This window comes from Bactrocera dorsalis, chromosome 2 (assembly GCF_023373825.1).
Source record: "Bactrocera dorsalis isolate Fly_Bdor chromosome 2, ASM2337382v1, whole genome shotgun sequence".
NCBI lineage: Eukaryota > Metazoa > Arthropoda > Insecta > Diptera > Tephritidae > Bactrocera > Bactrocera dorsalis.
This window is the reverse complement of record NC_064304.1, coordinates 29,865,270-29,878,448: the sequence shown is the minus strand read 5'-3', so window position 1 is coordinate 29,878,448 and position 13,179 is coordinate 29,865,270. Positions and strand designations below refer to the sequence as shown.

Sequence of the window (13,179 nt, the reverse complement as noted above, 5' to 3'; positions counted from 1 at the left end):
GTGTTTGAATTTCAATAAAAAAGTATAATCAACATGAGACAAATATGTTTTTATTCTTATCAGAATTAAAGCCAAAAAAAGTTCAATTACAGAAATGCTTGTAAATGTTTTTTTCTACATAAAATTGCGTGTTAGGGTGCACAGACAGTATTCTTTGCAGCTTCATTGACATTCTGCTTCCACACGCGGAAATTCACCACATTCGGATCAAGTGTTGAATAAATAAATATCGGCATTGAATTGGTCATCATCCAGATATTGCCCTCATCATCAATCTACCAATAATATAATACATGTAAGGAAGAGATAATCAGAAGAAACAATTAATGAATAGTTTAAAATATAAAAATCAGTAATTTTGAACTATTATCAGTAAAGGAAGACTCACTTTGGAAAGTACATTTAGGGTAATAACATATTTGCAATAATATGCTATCACTATTTAAACTTCAGCTTACCGTCAAATCACTGGGATATATCATACGTTGTGCATCTTGCGCTACGGTGCCATGATTTTGTGCGGAAAATGGTTTGTTTGTATTCCAACAACCAATACCGTTACGTTGTATTTCCGCATAGAAAATAATACCGCTCTTTTGGTCACAAGAATGCATAGTGGATCGATGATTGTCTCCACGACTACCCAATAGACGAAAATCGTTGCCGTGATCACTACGTGCGGCATTAGCCTCATTCTGCAGGACACTACTGTCCACCACGAACTCGTTATTGCTAGCCATCGGATGGAAGTACACCGTACGATAACCGTCTTCTGCATATGGACCAAGGGTAATCGAGAAGATGCCATCGTCCCAACGGAAGGTTTGGCCACCGATATGCAGTTCACCAATGTTCGGATCGATGTCGAAGTATTTGTGTTTGAAGCCCCACATCCGGTTATCCTTTAAGCTGTATGTATTGAGTTGTAAAGAACGATTCATAAAATTTGTGATTTTTATTTAAATTAAATGATATCCATTTAAGTTTACCTAAAAACAAACAACTGTCGATGCACCAGATCTGGTATATAGGCGAAGGCGTCGTTACAGGCTCGTTCAAAAACATCTACAGCTATGCTTGCTAGTCCTCGCCCTATGTCCACGATACTCTCTGGAATTTCGTAGCGGTGCAATACCCGATCGTTCGATAAATCAATCACCCAAATTGCCGGTCGCTGCACCTGCGTGCGATTGTCTTTGGAATAGATCATAAAGGATTAAGGCATGTATGAAGAAAGTCGACAAATTATCTTTTCAACTTACTGGGATACTCGAGCATGCCCGTATCGATGAACCACAGGCGTTTGCACGCATCCACAGTGGTGCGGTAAACCGAAATAATGCGTTTGGGATTCGCTGGAAAATTTGGCTAAAAATGTTTGCACACAGATAAATTCAGCAATATTACTTGGAATGTGGAATTTGGCACTCACATTTAGATAGTTTGTCTCGAAATCGGGGTATGCATGCAGTTTCGGACTGTATTGTTTGCCATCCTTCTGTAAGTCGATATAATTCAAGGTGGACGGTATGCCAATACTACGTCGTGGCGTTGTCACAAATAAGCGACCCTTGTAGTGTGCCACGCCCTGGGGCACATTATTGTATTGAATGTAAGGAGCGTTTGCGTCTTCATTTTCAAATCGTTTCTCGGGCAATTTTATTCCCTTATCGGCGCCAATTTTGTTTTTTTCAGCACTTTTCAACAAACCGTGCAGTTGATCGGGGAATACGATTGCATCGGCTGCAAATTTTATTTTCAAAGTAAAAGTTAACAGAGGTCAAGAGAGTAGCAGAAGAGATGAATTTCATCCAGAGTTGACAATTCCTAAGGAATGAGATTCTAAGTAATTGCAATGCGATTCAGACAGGCAGACCGAAAGTAATTATCGTAAAATTTATAAAAAAGGGTTTGCCGTGCAACAGCTGGACGGTATCCAGTAACGAGCCTTTAACCCGAATCCGAAAAGTCGTTGAAGTAAATAAAACATATTTCGTCTAATCAATACGCGTTCAAATTAATACCGTTAAGAATAGTATAAGCTGTGAAATAGGACTAATTTAACCCTTTTTAACCACTTATTTTCTACGCTAGGTATTTTTGAAAATACACCGGACACATACGTCTCGGTTCGGATCGAAAGGGTTAAGCCTGCTTTAATGGATACTTACTTCCTAGGCAGCTCTGAGAACTAATGTATAATGCGATAGACAGTTTCTAGCTCTTCAAATCGCCGGGACCCAATGGTTTATTCCGGGCTCAGTTAAAGAGGTCCTAAACGTAGAATGAGCTTTCAATAACAGCCAGCCTAAGGCCATACTGAGCGCGCTTAAAGATTTGGACATCTCAGAAACCCTCGGGAAGTTAATTAGAGTTGAATTTTAAGACGCTCCGCAATATTGTCTACCCTTCCAGAGAGAAGTGAGGCAAAGGGGCGAAGTGAAGAAGAGCGCGAGGCAAGCATCTATACTTATGAGTCCAGACTAGAAAATCAAGAGTGAGGTGTTGTCCATTCTAGACACTAAAATTGTCATCTATTTACCAGACCACTGCGGCGTATTCCAAGCGAAGATCACAGCAATTAAAGAAAGCGTTTTGTTCTGACAAGGAGTGTGCTCTCAACAAGGAATATAATTATATATACTGTTACAAAAAGTAGTATTAAGTTTTATTTGTATTGCTATATGCATCCCTGATTATGAACAATAGCTGTAGGTATATGGAATAGCATTTGTCTTGTTGTAGACATCTGGCGCCGCACTGTCTGCTTGTCTAGTTAAACAATTGCTGAGTCTGGCGCCGCGACTGTCTGCTTGCGTCTGGCGCCGTATAGCCGTATGTTCTGGTAATTTCCAGACGCGATATTCTAGAAGGACACGTCGGCATCAGCGAGAAGTGCGTGGCTATATAAGCCGTGGCAGCGCCAACGTAATCAATCAGTACTAAGAGTAAACTGCTGTAGACGAGTTGTGAAATAGAGTTGTTGAATTAAATTAAACAGTGTTGATTTTATTTGTCAATCCAGAGATACGAACCTAACAAAGTAAAACTAGCAAGAGAAAATTCGTAACAATTGGTGTCAGAAGTGGGATTGTCAAATAATCCACATTCAAGATGGTTAAATTCGGAGAATTGAGAATTCAGCAATTAAAAAAGGAACTGGAGGAGCGTAATTTGCCGATAAGCGGGCAAAAGGCGGATCTGCAGGCACGATTACGTGAAGCAATGAAGCGGATGGAATTAATGTGGACGAGTTCGAATTTGTTGGGCCAGAAACTTCTACAAAGGTAGAAGAGAAAGTAGAAGAACAACGAACATCATCAAGTGTAGACATGAACACGTTGTTAGTGGCTATTAAGCAAATGGCAGAAAATGCAGTGCAAACAGAAAATCGTCTGGCACAGCAAATAGCTGAAAATACATCGCAGTTAAAGTCTTGCCTTACACAACAAATGACTGAAAATAATACGCAGTTAGAAAAGCGTTTGGTACAACAGATTACAGAAAATAATACACAAGTGCAAGAGAAATTTTCAAATTTGAAGACGAATTAAGCACAATAAAAATGACGAAGAAAATTTAAGATCAGAATTTCTTCAACTGAGTAATCGTATGCGAGAACTGCAACTGCATGGCCCTGCACCATCAACAAATAATCCAAGATTGAAGGCACCCACATTCGATGGAAGTATTCCATTTCAAATTTTCAAACTTCAGTTTGAAAAGACAGCATTGGCCAATAACTGGAATGCAGCGGACAAAGTGGCGTCCTTGTTTGTATCATTGAAAGGGCCTGCGGCAGAAATCCTTCAGACTATTCCAGACTGTGAACGGGACAACTATGAGGCATTGATGAGTGCGATAGAAAGACGATATGGTAGTGAGCACCGGAAACAAATATACCAGATCGAACTGCAAAATAGGGGTCAGAAAATGAACGAGTCATTGCAAGAGTTCGCAACTGAAATAGAACGACTGGCTCATTTGGCAAATGCAGATGCACCTGTGGATTACATTGAGAGGGTAAAAATTCAATGTTTCATAAATGGAATTCGTGATGTGGACACCAAACGCGCCACATATGCATTGCCAAAAAGAACGTTTGCTGAAACGGTTTCGCACGCCCTCACACAGGAAACAGCTTCCCTACTAAGTAAACCAGCACACAAGGTACAAAGGGTTGAATTGTAAAAACCGGCGCTGATGGAAGAAATATTGAAGACTCTGAAGACAATTGCTGCACAGCGAGTAAATACAACAGGCAGATGTTTCAACTGTAGAAAAGCGGGTCACTTTGCCCGAAATTGCAAGATAAAAGTAAACCCATCAAAATGGAAACAACCAACAGAACACCGAAAGAGGATTCACCACAAAAATGCGGATGCATTATCACATCGCCCTTGTCCACTGGAATTTAAACATTGCTCCAAATCAGAAGGAAAAGAAGGTATAATCGACGTGCGATTACTGAATATAGAATCTGAAGATGATTGGACTCCTTATCGCATCAGAATCAATCAGCTGGAGGACCCTGATCTTGCAAAGCTGGTAATGGCCAAAGAAAATGGGGTACGACCACCAAAGGAACAAATAAGTAACGAGAGTCCAACGGCAAAAGCATATTGGGCCCAATGGAACAGCATAAACCTCGTTGATGGATACCTTCATCGTACCTGGGAAAGTGAAGATGGCAAACAGTCTCGTCTGCTGATCATAGTACCGAAGTCCATGATCCCGAAAGTATTGAAAGAATATCACAATGGACCTAGTGGAGGGCACCTTGGAATTACAAAAACTATAGAGAAGATTAAACAACGGTTCTACTGGATCGGCTGTCGAGATTCCATAGCAGAATGGATAAGTAATTGCGTAGAGTGCATGGCAGCTAAAGGTCCTAAAGCCAAAAGTCGCGGTAGGCTACAACAGTACAACGTGGGATCACCATTTGAACGAGTCGCAATGGATGTTGCAGGTCCGTTCCCAACCAGTACGGCCGGAAACAAATATCTACTGGTTGTCATGGATTATTTCAGTAAATGGCCAGAAGTATATGCTTTTACCAAACCAAGAAGCGAAGACAGTAGCCGAAGCGTTTGTGGAAAATTGGATAACAAGGTTCGGAGTGCCCGTCGAATTACACTCAGATCAAGGCAGGAATTTCGAATCTTCCATTTTCCAAGAAGTCTGTACATTATTGGGCATCCACAAGACACGGACAACAGCGTTACACCCACAATCAGATGGGATGGTAGAGAGATTCAACCGAACGCTCGAAGAACATCTGCGGAAAATCGTTGATAAAGACCAACGGAATTGGGACAAGTGCATCCAGATGTTCCTGTTGGCGTATCGTTCAGCGAAGCACGAGACAACTGGTTACACGCCAGCAAAGATTATTTTCGGATCTGATCTGCGACTCCCTGCTGATCTTAAGTTTGGTACGAATCCGACAGCTGTAAGAAATGATGGAGATTATTGTTCTGCCTTAAAGGAAGAAATGAATGAATTGCATCTAATGGTAAGACAGCACACGCATCTGATGAGCAATAAGATGAAGGACCGGTTCGATCAAGCGGCAAATTCAAAAGGTTTTGAAGAAGGTGATCTGGTCCTGTTGTACAATCCACTTCGAAAGAAAGGCTTGTCCCCGAAATTGCAGACAGCCTGGGAAGGACCCTATATGGTGATGAAACGACTTAATGACGTGGTATACCGCATACAAAGAAATGGGAAAGCACGATGTAAAATGAAAGTAGTACATTTGAAGAGGCTCGCCCCATTTGGTTCAAGAGGATTTGTGCCTAATCGGGACGATTAGGCTTTAGTGGAGGGCAGTGTTACAAAAAGTAGTATTAAGTTTTATTTGTATTGCTATATGCATCCCTGATTATGAACAATAGCTGTAGGTATATGGAATAGCATTTGTCTTGTTGTAGACATCTGGCGCCGCACTGTCTGCTTGTCTAGTTAAACAATTGCTGAGTCTGGCGCCGCGACTGTCTGCTTGCGTCTGGCGCCGTATAGCCGTATGTTCTGGTAATTTCCAGACGCGATATTCTAGAAGGACACGTCGGCATCAGCGAGAAGTGCGTGGCTATATAAGCCGTGGCAGCGCCAACGTAATCAATCAGTGCTAAGAGTAAACTGCTATAGTGTAGACGAGTTGTGAAATAAAGAGTTGTTGAATTAAATTAAACAGTGTTGATTTTATTTGTCAATCCAGAGATACGAACCTAACAAAGTAAACTAGCAAGAGTAAATTCGTAACAATACATATAGCTAGGCAGCTTTGAAGTTCCTAAAATCTCTTAGGGTTTAGTCAAAGTTAGTGTAAGATTACCTCGATTTCATAGTATATTTATCATCTCCTATTTCACGATACATCTGCAATAGATAAAGCAGGTGAACTAGCAAGAACAGGCTATACTCAATTAGACTCCGGTAAAGAGGGAATTTATATGCCTCTGGTTTCTAGCAGTCATTTAATAGAATCAATCCCAACGAGCAAGCAAACGTGGCATGAATGAATTATACGCCACACACTATTAAAATTTAAAAGGAATGATATACGAACTCACGTAGGAGTCCTAACAGGTCGCTGTCTAATAGGCAGACATGCCAGCAGACTAGGAGCGCCATATAACGACTACTGTAGAAGCTGTCAGAAGTTAGAAGAGGAGGAGACTATAAAGTATATTCTATGTGAATTTATGGCATCGCAACTATCGGTCGATGGTTTTAGACGACGTCTTGGAGGTTGCACAGATAAAACTTTTCGTACTAATGAATTTCATCAGAAACACGAGGTGGTTCAGAAAGAAGCCAATAAAGGCATGGGACTTTAGTACAGGTGGTAGCACAATAAGCCTCCTAAAGATCCAGGTGCGTCGTTACACAGCCACTCTACCTACCTACCTAGGCTTCCCATATTTTAAAGATATTTTATATATACTCACCATAGATTCCCTCAACGTAGCCGGAACCGTCAGAGACATGTCAAATCGGCAGCATTCCTCTATATCATTTAGGGAATACCCGATGATGTTTTCTTAAACTTTTAACCCACTAACTAATTATTATTTGTGAAGCACTTTAAAACTTTTTATGGTGTTTAAAAAGTAATTTCCACACAATTATCATCGATTAAGTAGTATTTTGGGTTATTATTAAACAAAATGTTTTCAAAATTGATAATTAGTGATTTTAAGCCCTCCTATCTGACATGTGTTATCAACAAAGTCTTTGGGTATGTGTTTATATTTGTGTATACGTGTGTACATGAAGAGATTCAAACGTGTATTATATGTATTAAACTAAACATTCGCATTGCTCTACCGGTTTGAACGCAGATAAATTATTTTATAATACTTTACTATTTCACTTGCAAATATTTCTGTCTTCAACTGCATACAAGTTAATTTTAGAATCTTCAATTCTTGCAAGAGAAATGGATTTACTTACATGGTGGTCGTTTTTTATGTCCTTCTCCTCCAGGCAACTCTTTTCCGTTCTCATTCGGAGCTCTGTCGCCACGATTGTAAAAGTCCAATTGTTTCCAGCCAAAAACCTCGATCATACCATCACCGTTAGCAAATTGTACAATATTCACCGTAAATACCAACAAAATCAGTAAATAAATATTTTTAAATTTCATACTTTTATATTTGTAAGACTTGGAGTGATCTTCGCCGATCGACACTGAAATGCATACTAAAAACGCCATTGATATAAAGCAAAAAAACAAAAGAATAAAATAAAAATATAAAAATCACTCTCCCGAAAAATCTCTACCTACAGCATTCACTCGTAAGTATGTATATATCTACATATACTATATATTAATCAATGGATTCTCAGAAGAACTGTGCAGCATCAATTTCGGCATTTCAGATCGCAAGCATTGATCTTTCGCAAAAATTTTGAACGCTTAAACGCAGCAGAGACAACTCAGTTTGCATTACGCACTCTCTCTGGGAATATTATTTTTTTGGTAACAACGCAGTGGTGAAGCGCCAAGTAGCTCAGACTGTAGGCAACTTAAAAGACTCACGAGAATAAAATTCTGCGTGAAAGGCGCATGAGCACCCAGTCAAAGAGATAGGTGTCTCGTTTGCTTACACCTTACAATAAGAGCTACCGTGAAACCATTTCACAGTGAACTGTGACACTCTTAAAACGTAATCCGAAGATGGATCATTTCGAGGCTTACGTTTACGAAATATTGATCTCACCACCAGAGACCAAAAAACCGGCGATTCTGTTCTGGAGGAGGCCTATTATTTGGAAAGAACACGGTATTCCGAATACTGCGCACTAGTAATTGATTTTAATTGACCTTTCTCCTAAAATAGATATGCACCTCTATACAACAAATAATCCCGTTTAACAGCAGAAGACTGAGGAAAACTGAGGGACTAGCTGGAGTATGTAATGGCAGATGGATATAGAAAAATCGACTCAGCTCGTCGCTTTGGTCATTTATATATGAATGTCATAGGATCTCCCACTCTGAGAGTGGTTGCTTTCTGAGTGATACTATCATCCATGAAAACTTCATTACAAACTTATATACCCGCCGAAAATCTTCTTAAGTATGTATATCCTCCTTGCGGGTGCTGAGTGGACGTTGGACGTTGCTGCTGATACCATCACGGCATGGCATCTGGATTAGTTTCCAGAGCAGTTCTTGCATACGGCACTGGGAGGTAACTAGCGGTAGGTATGACACCTTTACCTCTGGAAGTTCCCTGAAAACAAAACTCAGTATAGACTATAAGAACAAGAAATTCGGCTTGGAAATCAGCATAATCGTTGATACGAGAAGTGGCTATTACCACGCGCGGACACAGCGAGTTAATAAAAAAATATTTAATTAAAAATCTTACACGAAAAAAATATTTCTTTAATAAAATGAAAATCTAATATACATTGGAACATCTAAAAATGTCAAAAGATATTATTTTTAGATACAACTTTTTTATAAACATAACCACTTAATATTTTTAATATTTTTTTATTTTGTTTTTAAATTTTTAATAACAAATTTGAATTGAAAAAATATAATGAACATGATACAAATATTCCGTTATTTTTACAAAATTATTAATTTTATTAACTCACCAGCGTTTGAGCAAAAAGTAGTTTATTTACAAAAATGCTTGTAAATTATTTTCTATACAAAATTATAAATCAGGCTGCACAGACAGTATTCTTTGTAGCTTCATTGACATTCTGCTTCCACACGCGGAAATTCACCACATTCGGATCAAGTGTTGAATAAATAAATATCGGCATTGAATTGGTCATCATCCAGATATTGTCTTCGTCATCAATCTACGAATAATAAAGTAAGGAAAAAAAGGTGGGATCAAGTAATACTCTCCCAAAACGGAAAAAAAATTAAAACTAAAAAAAGAATTTCTGAAAACATATAATGGCTGATACGAGCATTCGTTATTAACCGAACTACTCAATGACTAATGGCGTACTAGAAGAAGCCTTATTTGGGGTCATGTTTTAAGATTATGCAAATAAGCGTAGGAGAAATGTTATCTATCAAATACGTTTGATCTCAATAAGGTAGTTTCAGATATTGTAGTTTCAAATAAAAGTGGGCGATGCCACACCTATTGTCAAACTATTGATTTGATCCCCGTGATATATTTTCTTAGTTATTCGGGTATAGTATTCTGGAGTTATAATACTCTCAGTTGTTTAGAACTAATACCAATATACATATTTGCGAGAGTATAATATCACTGTGTAAACTTCAGCTTACCGTCAAATCACTGGGATATATCATATGTTGTGCATCTTGTGCTACGGTGCCATGATTTTGTGCGGAAAATGGTTTGTTTGTATTCCAGCAACCAATACCGTTACGTTGTATTTCCGCATAGAAAATTATACCGCTTTTTTGGTCATAAGAATGCATAGTGGATTGGTGATTGTCTCCACGACTGCCCAGTGGACGAAAATCGTTGCCATGATCGCTACGTGCGGCATTAGCCTCATTCTGCAGGACGCTACTGTCCACCTCGAATTCCGTATTGCTAGCCATCGGATGGAAGTACACAGTACGATAACCGTCCGGTGCATATGAACCAAGTGTAATCGAGAAGATACCATCATCCCAACGAAAGGTTTGGCCACCAATTTGCAGATCACCACCGAGTGGATCGAAATTGAAGTAATTATGGCTGAAGGCCCACATGCGGTTATCATTTAGGCTGTGTAATGAGAAGTAAAGAAGAACTTATTAAATAATGTTATTTATATACAAATTATTTGATATCTATTTAAGATTACCTAAAAACATATAACTGTCGGTACAACAGATCGGGTATGTAGGCGAAAGCTTCGTTGCATGCTCGTTCAAAAACATCTACAGCTATGCTTGCTAGTCCTCGACCTGTCTCCACGATACTCTCCGGAATTTCATAGCGGTGCAATACCCGATCGTTGGATAAATCAATCACCCAAATTGCCGGTCGCTGCACCTGCGTGCGATTGTCTTTGGAATAGATCATAAAGGATTAAGGCATGTATAAATAAAAGCGACAAATTAGCATTACAACTTACCGGGATACTCGAGCATGCCCGTATCGATGAACCACAGGCGTTTGCACGCATCCACAGTGGTGCGGTAAACCGAAATAATGCGTTTGGGATTTGCTGGAAAATTTGGCTAAAAATGTTTGCGCACAGATAAATACAGCAATATTACTTGGAATGTTGAATTGAACACTCACATTTAGATAGTTTGTCTCGAAATCGGGGTATGCATGCAGTTTCGGACTGTATTGTTTGCCATCCTTCTGTAAGTCGATATAATTCAAGGTGGACGGTATGCCAATACGACGTCGTGGCATTGTCACAAATAATCGACCCTTATAATGTGTCGCGCCCATAGGTACATTATTGTATGGAATGTAAGAATCTTTTGTGTCTACATTTTGAAACCGACTTTCGATATTGAGCAATGGGTCATCGCGGGACGTTATTCGCGTATCGGCGGCGCGTTTACTTCTTTTATCACCATCAAGCAAACCATGTAGCTGATCAGGGAACACAATAGTACCGGCTGCAAATTTTATTTTTATCAACGGTTATTAGGTTTAAAAGCATCGTATGTAATTTATGAATTCACTATGGGTTAGCAATTTATACGAAATGTCGCTGTGAGTAATTGTAAATAACCGGAAGTGTTTTTTATAAAATTAATAAAAGACTTTGCCGTTCATTTCGGCGAAAAGAAAGCTCATCTAGGCAGCATAACTGCCAGGCACATCAGTGCCATCCTCCATCTTCATCACGATCCAACCATAGCTGAACAATACCATGGCCGCAACAATCTCCTTCTGTTCACCACTCCCTCAATTCCAAGGTTACAACTATTTTAAGACGACACTACTAGAGTTCCCTCCGTTCGTTTCCCCGTGAGTGGGGTCTATATAATCAAGCGATATAGATTTGCATTCGTTCAAGGTTTTTCAATACACAGTAGAAATCCGGAATGGACGCAGATTTTAATGCTACTGCCTCAATTCCTCAACTAATTGAGACAGTCGCATTAAAATCTGCGTCCGTTCCGGATTTCTAGTCCTAGAACTACAGCATTCCTACTGATTTCCACAGAATTATAAACATTAAAGTGTTATTTTGAATTGCTATTATGCAAAATGTTTTCCCCATTAGAAATCAATAATTATTTTAGTCCCCCCTGACTTTCGTTATCACCAAAACTGTAGACTATATAGGTAATATTAAGTTATGTATGTACATATGTATTACAACGCACATGGAGCGACTCAAACATGTATTATATTAAACATTTGAGTTGTTCAATCGCTTTGAACCTTGATAGATGATTTCATATCACTTTATTATTACACTCGAAAGCACGATGCATTCTTCTTAATTGCATTCTGGTTAATTGTATAATTAATATTTCTTGTAATAGAGCACAATTCATGAATAACAGTATTTTGAAATGAATTTGCTTACAAGGCGGTCGGTTTTTATGTCCATCTCCTACAGCACCACCTCCACCACCTCTGTTTCCGTTCTCATTCGGAACTCTGTCGCCACGATTGTAAAAGTCCATTTGTTTCCAGCCAAAAACCTCTATCATGCCATCACCGTTAGCAAAATGTACGACATTCAGCGTAAATACCAACAAAATCAGTAAACAAATATTTTTAAATTTCATATTTCTATACTTGTAAGACTCGAAGCGATCTTCGCTGATCGACACTAAAATGAAAACTAAAAGCGCCAATGTTATTAAGAAAATAGAAATCAATGTCGCTCTCTTGAAAAACCTCTACTAACAATATTTACAAATGTCTGTCTATAAATTAATCAGTGGATTCTCCTAAGAACAATGTATCAACTTTCGTCATCTCAGGTCGCAAATGATTGATCGTTTGATCGTTCGCACGAATTCCATATTCTATGGCTAACCTACATACATATGTAATTAAAGTCGAATGTACATACAAACATACCTATATGTTAGTACATACATACAAATAAAGAGTTACAAAATCATATGTTGATAAGATGCACAAGTGGGAAGTGACGAGTCGTGCCGGATGTGATGGAAAACCGGTTTTTTTAATATGCTTTCTCTGCCAACTTTTCGCAGTATTCATAAATATATTATTTATGTGTTATACCACACATACTTACATCTGTATGTAAGTACATATGTATGTAAATCAGTGATATTGAGGTAAAATGAGAAAGATTTGTAAAGTTAATACGAAAGAGAGACAGTCCAATTTGCATCCCGAGCTCTCTCTCTCTCTCTGGGATAATTTTGTAATAACACAAAGTTAAAGCTAAAACTAAGACTATAGGCATCTCGATATACCGCCAGGGTAATATCCTGCATGAAATATTGGGCATGAAAACGTTGTTGGTGCGATAGGTGCCGCGTTTGCTCACACCAGACAAAAGTCACAACCGAGAGGCAGCTTCTCAGTAAAAGCTGAAGCTGTTTAAGCACAATTTGAAGGAATCAGCGTCGAAACATTGATGTCCCTTTGTACGGAAGTTTACTGGGTCAACACATGTTATATTAAACTCAAGTACCGTTTTTTTAAGGAACAGAAGTTGATAAAAAAGTGCTTATTCTCTCCAATAGGCAACTTTAAAATACCTCGTCATCCATTA

General features: G+C 38.8%; 2 protein-coding genes across 2 annotated transcripts; both read right to left on the bottom strand.

Moving 5' to 3' along the window:
* Positions 1 to 28: 28 nt before the first annotated feature.
* LOC125775288 (L-dopachrome tautomerase yellow-f2-like) lies at positions 29 to 7,725 on the bottom strand. Its single transcript, XM_049449815.1, has 6 exons — positions 7,462 to 7,725; positions 1,433 to 1,743; positions 1,263 to 1,368; positions 990 to 1,194; positions 459 to 909; positions 29 to 275 (listed from the first exon to the last, which is right to left on the bottom strand). The coding sequence occupies exons 1-6, from the start codon at positions 7,721 to 7,723 to the stop codon at positions 132 to 134; spliced, it is 1,479 nt and encodes a 492-aa protein (XP_049305772.1). The 5' UTR covers positions 7,724 to 7,725; the 3' UTR covers positions 29 to 131.
* Positions 7,726 to 9,085: 1,360 nt separating this feature from the next.
* On the bottom strand, positions 9,086 to 12,283 carry LOC105231903 (L-dopachrome tautomerase yellow-f2). The gene is made up of 6 exons (XM_011213415.4): positions 12,007 to 12,283; positions 10,752 to 11,083; positions 10,582 to 10,687; positions 10,309 to 10,513; positions 9,779 to 10,229; positions 9,086 to 9,333 (listed from the first exon to the last, which is right to left on the bottom strand). Exons 1-6 carry the CDS (start codon positions 12,209 to 12,211, stop codon positions 9,190 to 9,192), a joined length of 1,443 nt encoding a protein of 480 aa, XP_011211717.2. The 5' UTR covers positions 12,212 to 12,283; the 3' UTR covers positions 9,086 to 9,189.
* Between the last annotated feature and the right edge of the window lie 896 nt (positions 12,284 to 13,179).

Bases quoted from the DNA above. Each gene is read 5' to 3' on its own strand.
- LOC105231903 (XM_011213415.4), bottom strand. From the start codon at position 12,211: ATGAAATTTAAAAATATTTGTTTACTGATTTTGTTGGTATTTACGCTG. The intron at 10,688-10,751 runs GTGAGTGTTCAA...AAACATTTTTAG, and splicing joins TCGAGACAAACTATCTAAAT to CCAAATTTTCCAGCAAATCC. The intron at 10,514-10,581 runs GTAAGTTGTAAT...TCTATTCCAAAG, and splicing joins GGGCATGCTCGAGTATCCCG to ACAATCGCACGCAGGTGCAG.
- LOC125775288 (XM_049449815.1), bottom strand. From the start codon at position 7,723: ATGGCGTTTTTAGTATGCATTTCAGTGTCGATCGGCGAAGATCACTCC. The intron at 1,369-1,432 runs GTGAGTGCCAAA...AAACATTTTTAG, and splicing joins TCGAGACAAACTATCTAAAT to CCAAATTTTCCAGCGAATCC. The intron at 1,195-1,262 runs GTAAGTTGAAAA...TCTATTCCAAAG, and splicing joins GGGCATGCTCGAGTATCCCA to ACAATCGCACGCAGGTGCAG.